The 19317-nt window shown below is 37.6% G+C and overlaps 2 protein-coding genes and 1 non-coding gene across 4 annotated transcripts in view; 2 read left to right on the top strand and 1 right to left on the bottom strand.

The window, feature by feature from the left end:
• LOC107723522 (meckelin-like) overlaps positions 1 to 9298 on the top strand; it is a 21857-nt gene extending 12559 nt beyond the window's left edge. Inside the window, exons 11-29 of one of the 2 annotated variants that reach the window (XM_016532189.1) lie at positions 3787 to 3852; positions 3993 to 4149; positions 4251 to 4374; positions 4454 to 4559; positions 4699 to 4794; positions 4868 to 4966; positions 5043 to 5141; positions 5268 to 5276; positions 5747 to 5833; positions 5952 to 6051; positions 6188 to 6327; positions 6465 to 6605; positions 6697 to 6777; positions 6929 to 7045; positions 7122 to 7238; positions 8346 to 8450; positions 8546 to 8648; positions 8743 to 8885; positions 8976 to 9298. In XM_016532189.1, the coding sequence (XP_016387675.1) occupies positions 3787 to 3852; positions 3993 to 4149; positions 4251 to 4374; positions 4454 to 4559; positions 4699 to 4794; positions 4868 to 4966; positions 5043 to 5141; positions 5268 to 5276; positions 5747 to 5833; positions 5952 to 6051; positions 6188 to 6327; positions 6465 to 6605; positions 6697 to 6777; positions 6929 to 7045; positions 7122 to 7238; positions 8346 to 8450; positions 8546 to 8648; positions 8743 to 8885; positions 8976 to 9056 (1971 nt within the window). In that variant the 3' untranslated portion in view covers positions 9057 to 9298. The remainder of the gene's footprint in view (positions 1 to 3786; positions 3853 to 3992; positions 4150 to 4250; positions 4375 to 4453; positions 4560 to 4698; positions 4795 to 4867; positions 4967 to 5042; positions 5142 to 5267; positions 5277 to 5746; positions 5834 to 5951; positions 6052 to 6187; positions 6328 to 6464; positions 6606 to 6696; positions 6778 to 6928; positions 7046 to 7121; positions 7239 to 8345; positions 8451 to 8545; positions 8649 to 8742; positions 8886 to 8975) is intronic. The other variant, XM_016532190.1, reaches the window with a different exon arrangement.
• Positions 9299 to 9910: 612 nt separating this feature from the next.
• Positions 9911 to 9983, bottom strand: trnat-ugu (transfer RNA threonine (anticodon UGU)). The gene has a single exon. It is a non-coding gene; the product is annotated as a tRNA-Thr (tRNA).
• A 3967-nt stretch (positions 9984 to 13950) lies between these two features.
• Positions 13951 to 15323, top strand: LOC107723392 (uncharacterized). The gene is made up of 2 exons (XM_016531973.1): positions 13951 to 14181; positions 14391 to 15323. The coding sequence occupies exons 1-2, from the start codon at positions 14149 to 14151 to the stop codon at positions 15321 to 15323; spliced, it is 966 nt and encodes a 321-aa protein (XP_016387459.1). The 5' UTR covers positions 13951 to 14148.
• Positions 15324 to 19317: the final 3994 nt, after the last annotated feature.

The raw sequence follows: 19317 nt of genomic DNA on the forward strand, positions 1-19317 counted from the left end.
TATGGTTGGCTCCTTCAGAGTGCCACGAGGGCCCCTTAGAACGATATCTTTAAAATCCATGATATGGTAAGTGCGCACGCGAAGTCCCTGTGCACTTTCTAAAATCCTGTATGGTAAGGGTTACGCGTTGTTAGCCTCGTTCCCTTTCTCCAAGTTGGCTTAGGCCCCGGTACTCGCCTTGGGCTCCACTCAACTAGTGTGTCTCTGTTGATACACTTTTAAAGCATCGCTCCCCTCACTGTAGAGGGTTATTTATGAGCATGGTGCTTTCTTACGAGCGTTCGAGTTTTCTCCCCTTCTGAGGAGTTGAATTCCCTGCTCCGTGGGCTGTTCTCGTGGTGGTGTTTAGCAGTGCTCCCCTCTATCAGAGGGTTGCCTATGAGCACGCTAGTCCTTTTCTGAATTCTGAGTTCTCCTCTCACGTGGAGAGTTGCGTTCTCTGTTTTCCCAGAGCACCTGGAACTGGCAACATCAGGCGAACTAGGCCCTTCCTCTGCCTCAAGACCTAGTACGATTCTAGGCACTTGGTCGTATCCCCGTATAATCTATTCCTGATTCCAAGCCTTGAGCTCTACCCCGGGCCCAGGAGTTAAAAGGCCCTAACAGGTAAGATTTTTGGGGTATGTAGCTTAGGCCTTTGGCCGTAGGGGATAATGTCACTGACAGCTGTCTAACGTCCCAGGGGCAACTCCCTTAAAGCTTTGTTAGAGTTGGAACTTAGTGCTCTTCTGTAGTTTGGCATGCACTCCCCTCAGCATGGTGGCGTGGGTATACCGTTCCCCATAGTGACCCCTAGAGGACGCAGTTCGAAGTTCCCTTGAAAGGGAACGTCTCAGGTTACGTATGTAACCATGGTTCCCTGAGTAGGGAACGAGACACTGCGTCCTCTAGGTTTCTTGCCATGCTGCGGACGCAAGCTTCAGACAAAGAAGTGAATGATGTGTGCTCCCGGCGCCTATTTATACTATAGTCGCACCGGTAGTGACGTCATGGCTGTCGCCGGCCAACGTGTTGTTGGTGTTTTTTCAATGTATGCTTCAGACACGGGTCACGACGAGGCGTTCCCCATAGCGACCCCTACAGGACGCAGTGTCTCGTTCCCTACTCAGGGAACCATGGTTACATAAGTAACCTAAGACGTTTTCACCAACTTCATATTTCAATTTGACTAAGCTTAAATTTCAAGGCAGCATTAAGTTGTAAAAGGTTTTTTTTTTAAGCTTCAGACGAAGAAGCGGATGACGTGTTCTCCCGGCGCCTATTTAAACTATAGTCGCACCGGTAGTGATGTCGTAGGCTGTCGCCGGCCAACATGTTGTTGGTGTTTTTTGAATGAATGCTTCAGACACGGGTCACGTCGAGGCGTCCCCCATAGCGACCCCTAGAGGACACAGTGTCTCGTTCCCTACTCAGGGAACCATGGTTTGCTGACGTCTCGGGTAACCTGAGACGTTTTTCCGCAGTGATAGCACACTATTTCTGATCTTCCTTGTTGGTCCAAATATGGTTTCACTTCTGCTTCTTGCTCATGCAAATTTCGCTGATGTCTCTGCCCTGTAAACATAGCATTCTCAGTCTTCACTATGAAACCATCAGATGAATCTAGTTCCCTAACTCGCTTCCCTATTGCGTCTATGTCCATATCATACAAATTTGTGGTTGTAATTCTGATCAATTGTGCTTGTTTAGCTTGCATGTTATTCAAGAAGGTATTTATAAACAAAGCCTTCATTTCATTATTCAATGGGAGTTTGGACTCTTCAATCCATGCCTTTTTGAAGCGCACATAGAAGTCTGAAGCAGATTCTTTAAGTTTCTGTTTTGTATTCGCAGCGAATGATAGATCTTGTCTAATACCTAGACGTTTATCTAAAAAGGTTCTTAGTTCTTGGAAGAAAGTGTCTTATTTTATCATTATCATGACTCCGCGTCGGACACTCAGTGGTTAACATTGCTTTGGTTACATCCCCCTCCGATATTCTTAACAGAACTGCCCTGTAATCTGCACCAGAAAAGTGAGCATATTTTGTATGTGTTTGCAGAATAGTTACAAATTTACCAGAATGTTGAGAGGAAGGTAAACTTTTGCATATTGATTCCATGTCCAACATTTTTAATGGTCTAACATTGATGTTATTTCCAGCTCTTACCCATACCATTGCATTTTGAGTCAAATTTAACGGTTCAGTTGTGTTGCCAGATAACTGACCGTATGCCTCAGCGTATGGACTAGTATGTGTATTTTTAAACTTTACAGATGGCGGTTTCACCGAGGGCGGTGCAGAGGGTTCAGACATGTAGTATAGTGGCGGTTTTCCTTTTGTGGGGCAATTTTGTTTAGCTACATAAGCAGCAACTTGTTTCCTATCTGGGCCCCGAATCCCCCATTTTCCACTTTTTTAAAAAAATATAATTAATGTGCACAAAATTCTTCTGTACTCGAACGCCCATCCTCAATTGTAGTGCATGTATGGTATTGTGACCGTGGGTGATGGTCCTATATTTGGCTTTCACAAGACATTTTGTCCTGATCGCCTCTAAAATCACCTTCTTTTATTGGGTGTTGTCTAATTTTGGACTCTCGCCAAACCGTGTTCGGGTCATCCTCTAGATTAGAACACCTTCTTTTATGGTCACAATGTATCAACATGCAGTAACAATCGGAATTAATTTCATAAATAGAATTAAGCCTTTAACCGTAATAAGATTTCCGCGAAGTAATGCACACTACTGTGATCAAAAATACAGTGTGATCAGTACTGTATATCCAATCACTTTCCGCGTTAATAATGAACAAATAATTACTGTTGCCAGCCGAAGTGTAACAACAATGGAACCGAAATCCCACTAACGACTAGTGATTAACCAATCACTCTCCATGATAATAGTCTATCCAACTACTGTTGCCAGCCGAAGTTTAACAACAATGGAGCCAAAGCCCCACTAACAGCTAGTGATTAAACCGATCTCGTCTCTTTACGAGATACTAACAGGATCCTACAGGGGTAAGCACTGTATTTCATTTCAGAAATATCCAAAAACATTTACCCCTTTTATTGTAGGTCCCCCCCGATCTCCGGCGTGGCTTGCCTCTTTGCTCTCTAAGCTTTTCCCCTGGTTCACAGGGAGAGTCCCCCCCTTCGTGGATGAGCCCCCAACTGTTAAATTATCCATTAAATTATCTGAGCAGATCTGATCAAGTTGAGCGGTGGAGCACAGAAGCTGATATCAGGGAGCCAAGAATGACACAGACACAAGAAGTGTAGTTCACTCAAGGTTCAAATCTTTATTGTGAGGGGCTTCGTTATATATAAGTTACAGAGGAAGTGAAACTGTTAGCTCCGCACAAGCAGGGAATAGACTGAGACCGTCTAGGAAAAAACAGCAATATAAATCATGTCTTGTGATTGTCTGGTACTGAGTGATGTAATGATAATGCTGATGCATGCAACAGGACACAGATGGTCACAAGGGGGTAAAGAATCTCACAGAATATTTTGTGTTTTTTAAAACTATTTAAAATACACAGCACATTACAAATGTGTTTGAGGTGTTTTTCATCGAGTTTATTTGCAAGTCTTTGGCATAACCCATCATACAGTGACGTTCCTAAGAAAATATTTAAGAATTTCTGAAGATTTCTTTTTTCTTTTTTTTTTATTACACTTGGTAACATTTTTGCTAATTTCTTAGAATGTGTCTTTAGAAATTCTATTAACTTCTTTTGAAATTGAAATTGAAAAGTATTGTGAGAGAGACAAATATGCTTAATTAAATCCTCTATAGCTCTGTCCAGACACCCCTACCAGACAACAATCCGCTTTCATGTTTGGGACAGCCTACAAGCAGAGTGTAAGTCTCACCTTTCTTCTGTTGTTGTTCATATGTGGTCCATATTTAGCAATATGTTTCTCAGTTTGGTCAATATACATGTTTTTAGTTTCAGCTGAATATGTTGATGTATGTTAATGTTTTTTTTTTTCTTTTCTTAGTGTGTGCTGTCTGTGTCAGAGCTTCTGAATGGGTATCCGGAGCCTGTGTTCTATGACGTGTTCCTGGTCATTCAGAAGCCACAGGAGGACAAGCGTCTTCTTGCAGTGCCTCTCCTAAATATCAACCAGCAGTTTAATGGCCAGTTCACTAATCAGGGTACAACATACAAACACATCTTTTGATCATACACTTTCATATCATCATTATATGTGATGAAGGCCTTGCTGCTTTATCACCATGCTGATTTCTCGTGTCAGGATCTAGCATGAATAACTGGTACCTGACCCGGAGGCTGATGCTTGTGGACACATTGAGTGGAAGGGAAAAGTCTTTGAGTTCTTCACCCAAGGTCATACGTGTGGCCTCTAACATTAAGATCGGGTAAGTACTACACACTCACAAACACATAAAACTCACATAGTGTGAGGTCACACTAAGCTTGATGTCCTGCACTGAACAGGTTTCAGCTGGTGACGAATACACAGAAGGGACAGGTGTACCCCCCTCTGATGACTGTGACTTACTCAGATATACTTGTCACTGACCCCACCACACAGACTGTTACAGTAAGTCTTCAGCATGTTTTTATATGTTAATGAAATTAATCAAAAGTTCTTTTATTCTGTTGCCAGTAAGATTAATGATACAGTGTAAAAATAATAAATGATAAATATTTTACACATTTTAAAGTGCTTATATGATCAGCCAAATGGGTTGATTTCTGTTTTATGTACATATGTACAGGTGACATTCTCTCTTGAGTATACGATGGACCAGGAAGAAGCTCGGGTCAAAACTGATGTGAGTATAAACAACGCAAGTCAGTTTTCTGTTTTATGTTTGTCAGCTTATTCTATTGTGGATTCATATCCAGATTGCTCTTGGTGTGCTGGGTGGGGTGGCTGTTGTCCACTCTTTATTGAAAACAGCAAGCTGGAAAAGAAGAATCGCATCTCCTCTCATTGACCTGCAGGTAAAGACTCACATTCAGAGATGATTATAAACACAGTTAACAACACCGATGCATAATAATGTCCTTTCTGTTTCAGACCATTATGAAGTTTCTGGTGTTCTATGCTGGTGACCTGGCAAATGTTTTCTTCATCATCACTGTTGGAACAGGCCTCTACTGGCTCATATTCTTTAAGGTTTGCATTCGTCATGTCTGTAAGTGGCAATGGCTAGTCTATTATGAATATGATTAAGTCTTACATGAGTCTTTTTTCCTCCTTTTTTCTTTCTTTTGCTCTTCAATTCCTTTCAATATTTTCCAGACAGTGGAGGCAAGTCTTTAACTTTTTCTATTGTTAACGTAGTCTCACCCACTTCTCAGATATCAGTTTATTATCTGTGTTTCTGGGATTGTCTTCCACTGTCCTGTTAAATGAAATTCTTTGCTAGGATGTGCAGTCTATACGTAGCCTACTCTTTATTTTTTGATGGAGCTCTTTAGGTCTAAATGCCTGTTCACATCAAGACAAGTACTGTGCAACTTTGCGTTTCTGATACCCACTTGTCACAGATAAGAAAGGAAATCAAACAGTATTTACGTGTTATCAAACAGCCATTCAGATTATTATATTCACAATTTTCGCTTTGCTAAATACTCTGTGTGCGCTACTAAGTCATAGTTTTAATAGCATTGGCTCTGGTCATGTGAACAAAAGCATGAATCTTATTGGTTCGCCAGTGTGAACACGACTTAAAATAGAAATCAAGACCTATAAAAACAAGGCTTTTTGTGTATCTCCAGGCCCAGCTATTTGTGTCCGTGTTGCTGCCATTACCAGCTCAGGAGGAGCGCTTTGTTGTTTATGTTGGCTGTGCCTTTGCTTTGAAGGTGTGTACAAATATGAACATTAGCTTATACACTACAGGTTGCTTAATTAAGTATATGTCTGTCTTTTCCCCTCTTTCCATTTCGTCCCAGGTTAACTTAATTTTATTTTTTGTTACAGACTGTACAATTTCTTCATAAGCTCTTTGTTCAGCTGTCTGTGGATATTTTCTTCATAGACTGGGAAAGACCTCGTAGTAAAGCCAGTAAACATGTGGAGGGTAATTACAATGTTTCTCAAATGCGCTTCTCAAATGCATGTTCCATTATATCTATACAAACTCTACACTTTTAATCCGATTAGTTTGATATATTTTTAATAATACATATTCTATAATTATGTTGTAATGTGCTCAGGGTCTGGTGAAGCAAAAAGTCAAGCATCTCCTGTCAGTATCTGGAGAACATATTTTGTGGCCAATGAGTGGAATGAGATTCAGACCATTCGCAAGATCAACCCCACTTTTCAGGTCATCGCTGTGCTCTTCTTTCTGGAGGTGAGGGCAACAACACACTACAGCTCTATTCTAAAACATCTAGTTTGTCTCAAAACCTATTTCCCAAACTGGCCTTTCAAAGAGCTTGCTATTTTGTTAAGGACTATCTTAACAAATGTTGAATGTTGTGCTTGCAGGTGGTGGGCTTCTCAAATTTGGCTCTAAGAGACCCCTCATCCGACCTGCATCCGTCTCCTGAGGCATACACACCTCCATACAGCCTCATACTCCGCTACGGCGTGGCTTCTGCAATGTGGCTCTGCATTGGCTTAATGCAGGTGAGAACATGTATACTTAAAGACAAGCAACCTGTCTCTTTGTGTCACTTGTGGTGTTTCACTTTTTCCTTTTTGTGTGGTTTTGCTTTAGATTACATTCTTCAAAGTAATCCATGAACGCTTTGTTGAAGACAAGATTCGCCAGTTTGTGGATCTGTGTTCAATCAGCAATGTAAGTATTAGGCTAGAAAGCTTCTTTGCAGTTGAGCAATTCATAGCCAATAAGTGTACAATTTTAGACATTAACATATGTAATGCTTTAATTTTGCTTGATTTTTGTCTTTTCTTTTCTTCCTTTGAATGTATGTGTATGTGTCTGTTAGATCTCAGTGCTGCTGCTGTCTCATCGATGTTTTGGCTACTACATTCATGGACGTTCTGTTCATGGTCATGCAGACACTAACATGGATGAGATGAATACAAACCTGAAGAGGGAGGCGGTAGGATACATTTTGAGTCGTACATTTAATAATAGAAGTTTATATGGAAGACTTATTTTATTTTTATGTGTTTTAGGAGAATCTGTGTGGCCAAAGGGGACTTTTGCCAAACTCAGACACTCAGACATTTCAGATTTCAATAACCAACCGTCTGCGAGCACAGTATGACCGGATAATCGAGCCAATCAACTGGGTATAAACACAAACATAAACACTTCTATTTATTTATCTACGTAAAGGCATATGCCTTTATTGTTTTTTAACAAAGTCAATAATGATAAAGATTATTTCATATAAAAAAATGTATTATTACTTACAAGAAAACGTGTAACTTTTTAGAAAATCACAATTTACTTTATTTATTAATCATTTTTATCTTTGAAGACATCCAGTGATCCCTGGTTTTGTCAGATTTAGCTCACTTCTGAAGACTATAGCTGTGTCTCATTTCGAAGGCTGCATCCTCTGGAGGTCACATCCTCTGTAGGATGCGTATACGGAGTGTCCTCAACCCAGAATTAAATGAGACGGCCTTCGTAGGACGGGCAGAAAAGGAAACCGGAAGTATCACGCTGCTATGCCAACACATATATAGCATCGTTGCGCTCTCACGCTAGTTAAATGAAGATTAAAATATTGAACATTAATTTCATGAAACTAAATGTAGAAATCACTTTATTTTAAAATTATTATAAGATTATTGTCTCCGTTCAGTTTCTACAGTGAACAATATGAAAGCGACCCCTAAATGTACAATACCTGAGGGTTAAACAAATTAACAATTTCTCGCCTTGCTAGTTAAGTACTGTTCTCAACATTTAAAAATCACTAAACACTTGTAATCCTGTTTACCACGTCTACCAACTGAGGTAATACTACTTAAAAAAGAAAAACTTACTTATACTTACATTTTTACATTTACATCTTCACTTGTGTGTAACGTTGCATCAAAGTCCCTTTAAGGGTGTTCTATAGTCTTTAGTTACATCTGCCAGCGTTGTTTTCAAAGAAACGACGGATGTTTACGGTGACGCAAAGAATTGTGGGTTATCTGTAGCAACGAAGGATACACCTCATGCATCCTCCAAATTCCTGTGAAAGAAGGTCGCATTCGGAGTGTCCTACTTGCTATTTTGAAATGGGACAGCCTCGATGATGTATGCAGCCTTCGAATGCGACCTCCGGAGGGCACAGCCTTCGAAATGAGACACAGCTACTTTTGTACGCAAAGTGTAGCTAAATAATCTCCCAAACAAATCACTCTCTGTAAAGGTGGCTAACAATGTCTCTACCCCTTCAGAGAAGTGGTCCCTCAAGGTTGGTGGATGCTTCAGCCAATCCATGTGAGCAGAGCACAAAAGCTTACCATACTATGAACCGGTTCCTGGGCTCTGTCATTGATCATGTGAGGATTGCATTTCATTGATGCTTGTGATTTTCCCCATAGTTTATTATGTTTTGTTGGTGTTGTTTTGCTCACTCTGAATGCTGTTTTCTCAGGCACATCGTGAGATGGATTACATAGTGAAAGATAAGCTGCTATTTGAGAGAATCATCGGTATGGAGTTTATAGAGCCACTGGATAAAAGCATCTTCTATAATGGTAAAAAAAAAAAAAACTGCTAATCATATCCAAATATAATTCCAACTCATTAGTGTTTTGAGTGATACTGATTTTTGTGTTTCTCTTCTCTCAGATGATTCTCACTCATTCGCTGACGTCCTCTTTTATGGTAATGAGGCTGTGCTGTTGATCTTTGACACCCTCTTTTTCTGTGTGGTGGATCTGGGCAGTCAGAACTTCATTCTCGCAGCTGTGTTAACATACCTCCAGCAACTGGTTAGTATACGTGAATTTGTTAATGGACTGGTTTAATTCAACAGTCTAGAGGTGACGATTAAGATGAAGTTTTAATGTGCTCTCCTTCAGGTCTTCAGGTTAATCCGAAATGGAATGGGTCGTAGGAACCTAGCCAGCAAAACTCTGGTTGACAAACGATTTCTCATCTAGTTCCTCTGCTTATTCTGTCTGCTCTCTGTTGTCTTAATGCTGTTTCTTTTTTATGCCATGGCAGCCTTCAGATTTCTTCTGCAGACTTTTGTATTGTTTTTGTATAAAAATATATTTTTAAAAATATATGATTTGTGCAGGATTTTTGTACTTTCTATGCCAAGACAGTTCAGGATTTGATGTATAAATGTTTTGATATTGAACATTTTTAATCAGTTAAATCAGTTATTGGTTTTTACAGTGGCCTTCCTGAGTAAATTTGATTCTACATATAGGCATAATAGTTTTTAGAAGTTCTTCAGAGCACACAAGTCAGAAACATGATGGCTCGTGCCATGGAAAAATTCTAAATCAATTAATAAATGTGAAACTGAGAATGATAGACCAGTCAAAGATATCTGTCTTTGTCTTTTCTTTAATTTCTACAGAAATTATCAGTTTAAAAACAAGAGAATGCTCTGTCTGCAAAGAGACACAGAGAGGTCCTCACACCCCTCCTTTATACTAACAAAGTTTGACATTGAACAGTATCTCTTTGAGATCAGCTTCTAGCCAATCCTGCTTGTACCCATTAGTCTAGGGACACTGATAGACAAATGGAAAGCTGATAGAGAATCTTTGGCAGCGTATGCCGTTAAGGTTCAGTACCTGCAGGCTGTCACATATACACAGAACATATAGAAAATCAGAGATAAATAATATGAGAGAATATTGAATATCAATTACATATTATACAAATGTTAAATTTCTATCACACTCGTAAGTGTTCCTCTGGTCAGTTCTGTATACATGGTTCTCCTAGAAGTAATGTGTGGCTACCAATTCTTTTTGATACTTGTTCAAAAGTTATTTATAGGCCCCAGCGAGGATTGAACTCACGACCCCTGGTTTACAAGACCAGTGCTCTAACCACTGAGCTATGGAGCCTCACCTGCTTTTGTACTGTCCGTATTATCATATGAAAGGTACTGACAAACTTTGTGCATCTGTAAGGGGTGTGTCTGGCATACCAGAAGTGAGCACTAGTCATGTGAGCACCTATGCTTCATACATCACAGACATCAAGTCAGTCATATCACAAGAGGAGCAAGTTATGACATTTTGATTAACGATTACAGGGTCAAAAAAATTATTCATTCTAATATGCTGGTGCTCAAGAAACATTTCCTATTATTATCAACGTTGAAAAGAGTTGTGCTGCTTAATATTTGGTTTTACATCTTTTACAAAGTTTGACCAGTTTGGAAAATAATTAGTAATTTATTTGCTTGGTTGCAACCAATCTTGCATCTGTTTTGCTACATTTGACCTCTTTCAGGATGGTTGAACATTTGTGATGTTTCTTAGCTTTCAGTTTTTTGTTTACTCACAGTTGAACACTTCATATCAGACCTGCTTAGTTCTCTTCTATTGTACCACTAGTCATGTATATCTGTAAACTCTTTTTGATAACTACTCAAAAGTGTCTTCTAAGTGTTTTCCAGGCCCTAGCGAGGATCGAACTCACGACCCCTGGTTTACAAGACCAGTGAGCTATGGAGCCTCACCTGTTCACACATTGTCCTCATTACCATATGAAAAGTGCATATGAAAAACCCTGTGTAGCACTTCAAAGGGTGTGTCCAACATTTCCTTGTAGCTGTGACTGTTTAAAGTTTAGGAGGAATGACAAACAGGTGATTCATCGGTTGCAAATGACATCCTTCTATCTGCATAACTTCATTGTAATTGTGCTATATAGATTATAATAGAAAAAAAATTACAACAGATGTGGCTTTTTCCATATCAGTGTTTTAATTTTTTCCCTATATGCTTATGGTTTTTGATAAACTTTTTTCAACTAAATGGATAAGAAGTGAACGTTTTAAGTAATAATGTGCCTTTACCTTATATTAGATTTCACCTACATGTTTCCTAATAAGAGAAAACTACACACAGACGCAGATGTAAATCAGAGTAATGAAACAAAATTGATCCAAAACAGTTTTGTTCTATTATGGTGAATTTCACATTTCCAAATTATGAATATATATATATATATGTGTGTGTGTGTGTGTGTACTGTATATATATACTGCATATTCTGTAAAGTGCTTGAAATAGCAGGTCTGAAAGTTGCAACACTTGCTTGCACTCACACAGAGTGTGAAGTTCTGCATATAGTCTGAAGACCTTGGTGTTTTTTGTAGTGTTGAACAATTATCAGATCTATTTGACCGATTATCTTCTGTTGATAATCATTTATGTCTGTAAACACTTTTGATAGTGGTTCAAAACATCCTTTAGTTATTAATCAGGCCCCAGTGAAGCTCAAACTCAGGACCCCTAGTTTACAAGACCAGTGCTCTAACCACTGAGCTATGGAGCCTCATCTCTTCTTGTGCTGTCTTTAAAATCATATGAAAGTCTGTGTGCCTCTGAAGGGATATGTGTGTCTGTTGAGTTTCTGTTGCTTACACTATCAAACTATCATGTTTGATAGCGTGCCAAAAGGTCACTAATAGTAAGTCACTAGTAATTTCTTTGCTTGTTTACAACCAGTATTGGTTTTTGTGTCTGTTTTGTTTGAAGGGTCAAGACCCTCATAATTCTCAACTACATTTAATCTTGTTTAAAGAAGACAAACAGGCAGTGGTGGAAATGGCCGAAATTCACTGAGGGGACACTAGCTTGGAAAATTGTATATAATAATTAAGTTTAAGTTAATTTTGATATAATAATTAAGTTTAAGTTAATTTTTATATATTAATTAAGTTTAATTCTTAATTTAATAATTAAACTTATTTAATATTTTCTCTAAACCTTCTTGGATATCAAGACGGGCGCCCTGCAATTCTGGCCAAATTAAAGATGCATTGCGTGTGAATTTGCACGTTAAAATGTAAACTTTATTAATGACCCCTAGTGTTAAATAATTAAAAAGAAAATATTGATTAGTGAAATGAAAGAATGATTTGATAAAAATGAGAATGATTAGTAATTGTCTCTAATTGGCCTGATTAGCCGAGTCCGCAAAACACTTCTTATTTTGTGGTACAGTATTGCATGATTTGTAGATTATATATAATAGTTTACTCTTTGTATAAACATTTGCTATTAGTTTTTAAAAGGTAAAATTACATTCTTCAGGATTCTACACTAACATTTATTTTTAGGAGCTCTTGTGCTCCTACCTAAAAATTTTTTTTAGAAACACCTTCTTCTGATCAATGACAGAAGTTAACCTTCCCATTATGAGGCGATATTTGACTCTTCTAACTTTATTAAATGTATGTCATCTTTTGTGTCAAAAAAATTATATTTATAACAACGCCAAGTTTGTTCATTTAAATTTATTCAGTTTTAGCATTTAATAATTTATTTGTAATGATCTCTGAAATGTAAATTGTAAGTGGGCTATAATAAACCCATGTTTATCTTTATAAACATGATTAATTTTACTTGTGATGTTTTCTATATGGGATGATTAGCTTAATCCTCATGAACACGTGACGCTAGCGCGTGGTATCAGACATGAACTATACAGAATGCGAACAAGATTAACTTTAATACAAGGAGATAATGGCGCAAAAGCGAATTTCAGATTTTTTAAAATGCCCATCCCAGCAAAAACTTTCCAAAATCGGCATCCAAACAACACCAGCCCCAGCACGAGCACCGACCAGAGCCGTAGAGAGAAGCAACACCTTTTAACAGAACTCTTATTTGTAATGTAGAAACATTCATTTTCTGTAAAGCTGCTTTGAAACAATGTGTATATTAAAAAGTGCAATACAAATAAATGTGAATTGAACAAAACTTGATGCATCATTTTTTTTCTCCTCTCCAGATCAGTAGGGAAACCATACATTCACACACCTTTCTCTGAGTGACTGGAGCACTCCCATGCAGCACAGCAAACTATAGTGGAGACTGTTCAAGGACAACATGCTTTATAGTTTATTATAAATGTATAAATCGATTGCTGTAAATAAGTGCATAACAAAAGTCAACATACATAAAATATATGATTAAATGTGTAAAAATGTTTTAAGTTGTTTTAAATTGGCATATACTACAAATATATATTTATATATTAATAACTGAGGGGTCCACAAGAATCAAAAACATTAAACAAGATTAGTTTTCACTTAATAAAATATCTTCATTTATTTGGAACGAATTTTCTAAGACAACAAACTTAACATTTACCATGAGATTAGTAAAACGACAATGAACAGGTATATTTGTGATTGAACTTGACTAACAAGCAAGTTGTAAGAACACACACACACACAATATAGCGAACACAGACTTTTACCATGGTAAAATATGTTAACAAGGCAGGTACGGATAGCTGACCACATTAATCCTCAAATATGAGGATTTTATCTTTTAAAAACTAACAATAACAATGTAATAACTACATATATATATACTACGTATACATTTTTTTATAAATAATGTAAATAAATTATTTTATTGTCTACTAATTACCAAAAATCACAGTTATGTCTCTCCAACTCAATAGGTGCGTTCGACTTCATGCGGCGCCGCGCAAACCGATCGGCGGCTGACTTGAAGCAGTGCATGTCGGTTCGATCGAGCGTTTTGGACTTCCGTTGACGCAACTCTCTCTTTCTATCACCAGTAGCCTAAGTATAGGCTAATCAAACTATTCAAACAACAATTAATGCCCCACAAATTAAATGTATAAAAAGCTAAACACATCAAAAAATAAGAAACTATATTACCCAAGGTTAGCATAGGTTATTCGCTTATTGTTTTGCTGTGTGCCTGTAATCAATCAAGCAAAAACAGCTTACAGACGATTTATCATATTACACAAACTGCATTGTTTTGACTCTGTTGCAATTAATGCTTCAGTGCTTAACATTGACACTTCATTACCTGTTCAAAATAATCCATTAAACAAGTAGCGATTTGAGGAGCGTGCACTAATATTTTCAGTTCCATTCGTTTGCGCGTTGTTTCAAGGACACGCCCACAACATGGGAACTAATGACTATTCACGTAAACTCCACCCGCTGGAACAGTTTTTCACAAGAACCGAATATTACACAACACCGGACTGCAGTTTTGACAGCATGTAAATGAAGACACACCAATCTCGGCCATTTCTAGAGGTGATAAAAAATAAAGGCTACTTTATAGACATAAAATGAGGCCGCAAAATATTTCTGGAGAACGTGCTTGATTGTCATAATTCAGATGTTGTAAAAAAAAAAAAACGTTTTTTTTCATGGTTGACTTAAAAGAGTTGCCTTGAGTATATTTGTTGAAAATATTACCTAATGCTAACATGACAAAATATACAACATTTGTATTCTTTCAGTGCAACAAGTCATCACACTCCTGTTTCATAAGTGATTTCATCAGCTTTTCTCAACTTGAAAGCATGTTTCGTACCAATGACAGAAGACATAGAGAACTATACTATGGTGGGCAGCACCTAAAGCTTGAAGAGCTCAAATGGAAGCAAATAGAGAATGACTACCTCTATAGATCAATCCCAGAACACCCTGAGGAGGTGGAATTTCAAGTGTCATACCTTCGACATAACACTAACCTCCAAGGATTCTTTGGCATTTGGGATTCTGAGGGATTTAAAAAGCCGACATGCAGCGACTCACCAAAACGCGATCTGGTATGGTGGAGCCAAGACGTTTCCAGAGGTGATATTACAATTGCTGAAAACGAGTACTTGGATGGCTACATAGTAAAACCTTTCTTGCACAAGTTCACCACTTCCCCAGCCTTTCTGTCATCCTCACTCATGGGGAACTTCCGTTTCAGTATGTCGATCAATGAGTTGTTGAGAAGCTACCAACAGCAGTTCTGTCCAGGCCAGAAGCCCAGCATTCGCATTTTTGAGACTGTGGTCTATAAGCAGGAAGTGATGTATTCTATTGTGATTCATGCACCTCGTGCTCATAAGCTTTTCTCTAAGTATCCCCTGCTCAAGAATACCCAGGATGCAGTGTGTGCGTTTAGTGAAAACACCATTATCTGGCGTCCACAGGCAATGAGTAAAACACACCGTTTCTGGCTGTCTGGTAACATGAAAGCTATTGGTATACCTAAAAAAGCCAGACAAGAGTACATGTGGGATAACATCGGAGTGGCATTCCATGTTCCACATGGAGAAATCTTCCACTTCAGCAGGGAAATTCTGACTAAGAGTCTCAGACTCTGTGAGGGAGCTCAGCCAAAAATTAACACCGAAGAGTTTGTGAAGTGTGAGTTTGGCCCCATCAGGCTAGAGTAAATATGCCAGAGAATCCATTACCTGCAGCTGGTACTTTTAGGTATTAAAAGCGGAACGTTTTTGTGATCACTTATGTATAAGTATGAACGGTATGTGGGGGAAATATTTGTTTTTTTTTTACCCGTTTCCTTTACTGTTCTGAGAATATATTTGTCTACGCTGCATTAATAAAGCACTGATGCTGGAAAAAAAAGATTCTGGCCTCTGACCTGTTTTACATTAATGGTGGCTACTGAAAGAGAGAAGTTCATGTTGGTGTGTAAATTTTTGATTCAAGAAATTAACATATAAAATGAGTTCAAAATAGGCCTTTTGAAAATGTCCTCACCTGTGGTTTTACCCAATAGAATAGACCTTAATAAAAAAGAACCTGGTGTGTGTTGTTCAAAAAAGGATAAAACCATACATATATTCATGATTTACCATTATTCTTCATTATTCTCTATAATAAGAATTTACTTTATGTTGTGATTTTATTTCTTTTGATTTATATGTCAATGTATTCCTTTTGTGCGATATCTATTGATGTGATAGAAGCTGCAAATTCTCAATTATTATGTTTTTATATCCATATAGAAATCATGCCTTATGAATATTATGCTTTATGAATATTATGCCTCATGAATTTTATGCATTATGAATTAATCTTTGTGATTCTTTTATTATTACTTTAATATTTTCATATATCCAACATATTATCCGTGTATTCTATGATTTTAGTATTAATCTGTGTGTGTTGAACATTTAAGGATGCTTACTTCAACTTACACTGTTTACCTTTTGATCTGAGGGCCCCTTTGTGTTAACAGTTGCATGGTAGGCATCTGGGTTCCTGTCGTCTCAGTAAATTTAATCTTCTCCTATGTCTAAAAAAGGAGCTGTTACTTTTCTCTGAAACCCAAGGGACAAGATGTTCTCGAGACATAGTAAATATAGTAAATATAGATTGTCTAGCTCCTTCTAGGGTCTAAAGGTGTGAAAACCACAATGTTTGTATAAGTTGCAGTTTACATGCATTGGATTCTAAATCATTGTGTCCCTTTTGTGCAAATTGCGAGAGATAGGGGCCCCAGTATCTGCTTATCTGATCTTGCTGCAGTGTAAGAGTATATGAATTTTCCATTCAATGTTTATTTGATTTATTTTACTAATGTAGAATTGTTTTTCTCGGAAATACTCAGAGATATACTTAGAAATACTTAGAAATATTGTAAGAGGTCTGATTGATTTCGGATATTAAAAGATCATTTTTTTCAGTTTCAGTAAATGTCATTTATTATCATTTCTGCTTTCTTTGGTTAGTGGAAGAAATTATAAATACATTTTAATTCATCTGCATCGACTCGTCTGACTGGATCTCCTTTTTTGCATCAGAACCATAGTCAGAGCTATGCAAATTAAGGAACGATTAAGGAAAGCTTACCTGTCTGTTAAGATCCTGACAAACTTACCATTGCACCTTTGAACGCATCTTGCAAACTGCATCACGCAGTGTGGTATGGCAACTGCACTGTCTGTGATCAGAAAGCCCTCTAGTGGCCGGGTGATGAAAACCAGCCAACACATCCCTGGAGACCAACTTCCTTCCATTAAGGACACTTATTACAGACGTTGCGTAGGATAAGAAGTCAAAGACGCTTCTCACACCCACCATGAACCGTTCTTTCTTCTTCCATTTGGCAAGCGCTACAGGGGTCTCCACTGCTGAATCAGCATACTCAGGAAAAGCTTCAGCTGTCAGCCTGCTGAACACATCTCAAAAAACAATATGTAAAAACAAAACAAAACAAAAAACTATCACATTATTCCAGTTGCACTTGGTAACGGCTACTTTACACTCTTCTGCTGCTGTACTTCATGCGCCTTTTTCAATTTGCACTGTACATAACATTTTGCAAATCATTTCTGCTTATTTGCAGTGACTGGTCTACTTTCTACATATACTTCTACTTCAACATACAACTTTCTACATGTAGCCTACTACTTCATATACATTATTACACTACACACTATTACACTTAGCACTTCTTGTTACATGCTTTTGCAATTAATTGGCTTTGTACACAGGGTTTGAAATTAACACCCGCCAACCCGCCAAATGCGGGTAAAAATCAGCTGTGGCGGGTAACGCTGTCAAATCACTAGCCAATTTGGCGGGTTACTTTTCGTAAGTTATGTTCACTCATTCATTTCTTGGGGAATTTCATGCAAGCCAAATCTGCGCAGGTTTAGCGCAAATACTGAACTCGTGAGACATCATGACATTATCGAGTATATTGCAAAAAACAAACAAAACACACCTACAGAGGCACGCATACGCAACGTGATGAAGTCTGGTTAGAGTAGACCAACACAGGCTTTAGTGCATGATTCAGTTTATTAATATGCATTAAGAATGATCACATAATTCAAGATAAGGGGGCATAAAATGTATATATTCATATAGTTATATTAATTCATATAGTTAATCAATATCACAGGAAGAGTGCCGTTTTTTCTCCCAATTACTGTACTCTGCACCATGGAAGTATTTGACAATGAAGTTAACAAGATTGTGAAGGACAGTACAATATGCTAGGCTTATAAGGACTGGTCATCATGATTAATCTTGATCAACGGTTTACAGTTTTATAGTTTTATAGGTTCATGGTTGATTACTTTAAACCAGAAGGCGGGAACATCCTGGCTGGAAGCTGCTTATCATTTTAATGCAGTGAGCAGAACTCCAGTAGAGAGACAACAAACAAATTCAATATATGGTTGTAGTGTACCCTTGTTACGTGGCAATTTATGACCATTGTCCTCAGCTTCTAAAACATTGTGATGGTGTTTGTGGGTACTCTGATGGGGCCATATGGTGGCGCTGTCAATCCCACTTTGAAACATATAATCATAAATTTGAGGTGAACAGCTTTGAGTCTTCATTACAGAGATGAATATTATGTGTGGGATCATGTGTGTGTAGCTTTCCACATGGAGCCAGGGTGGGTGTTGCATGTAGACCAGGACAGGCTGTTAAAAAGTGTGAATGTGTGTGCAATGTGACTAAACCTTATCTTCTGAGACCCCCTGAGACTCCACTGAGTTTACACAAGCCTGAGCATATAGCTGATCTTAAGGCCAAAATAGGCTAGATTGAAACCACAGACCATGTAGATATTACATTCACAAGGAATTGCATATGCATGCTAGTTTTTACCACTTGCCTTCAGTAAATAGGTTAGGTGCTCAGATGTCATAATAAAAATACAAAACCTTACTTAAAAAAAAAATTTTTTTCAGTGCCATATTTTTTCAATCAATTTGAAACTTTTAAGACATTTATACATTTTTAAATTTCATATCTATTGTAAACTTGGCAATAACAATCTGAGGCTGATGATGCAAACTTATGCAACAATTATCTAGTTGCAGCCTACTGTTTTTGGCTTGTTTGATTAATTATTAATGCGTCTTTGCACTGATCATCATAATTAAGTGAAGAATGTATCACATTTTAGCATTCATGCAGATGCCAAGATAATGCTTTAATAAGCTTTTTAAAATATAATTAACTTTTCTGTTTGACATGTATGTTCACATTGTATTTACAACCTTTACCATGAGCTACTGAGATATTTTGTACAAACTATTCAAAATAAAAAGTACTTTTAATTCTCTCCACCAGAGGTCTATGTTGGCTAGCTGGTTATATTGCTTTGTCACATCTTCACTAAAACCTTGCTGATAATTTCTGTCATTATTACTTAGATTTTTAACTGTAATTGTTTTTCATTTAAATATCTTTTTTTAATGTGTATTGTTTTTTTTATGTCATATTTTAGTCTAATATACTTAAAACTAATGTCTAATTGCACTAAAATCTCTTTACCTGTTTGAATCGGATCACTTAAACTGTTTTGAATCTGATCTGAATTAACATTGATCAGTGATGTTACTTGATGTCTAGTTGGTCTGTTGCTAATCCAGTAAATATGACTATACCACAGTAGCA

Source organism: Sinocyclocheilus rhinocerous, unplaced genomic scaffold (assembly GCF_001515625.1).
Source record: "Sinocyclocheilus rhinocerous isolate Xijiao unplaced genomic scaffold, SAMN03320098_v1.1 scaffold241, whole genome shotgun sequence".
NCBI classification, from domain to species: domain Eukaryota; kingdom Metazoa; phylum Chordata; class Actinopteri; order Cypriniformes; family Cyprinidae; genus Sinocyclocheilus; species Sinocyclocheilus rhinocerous.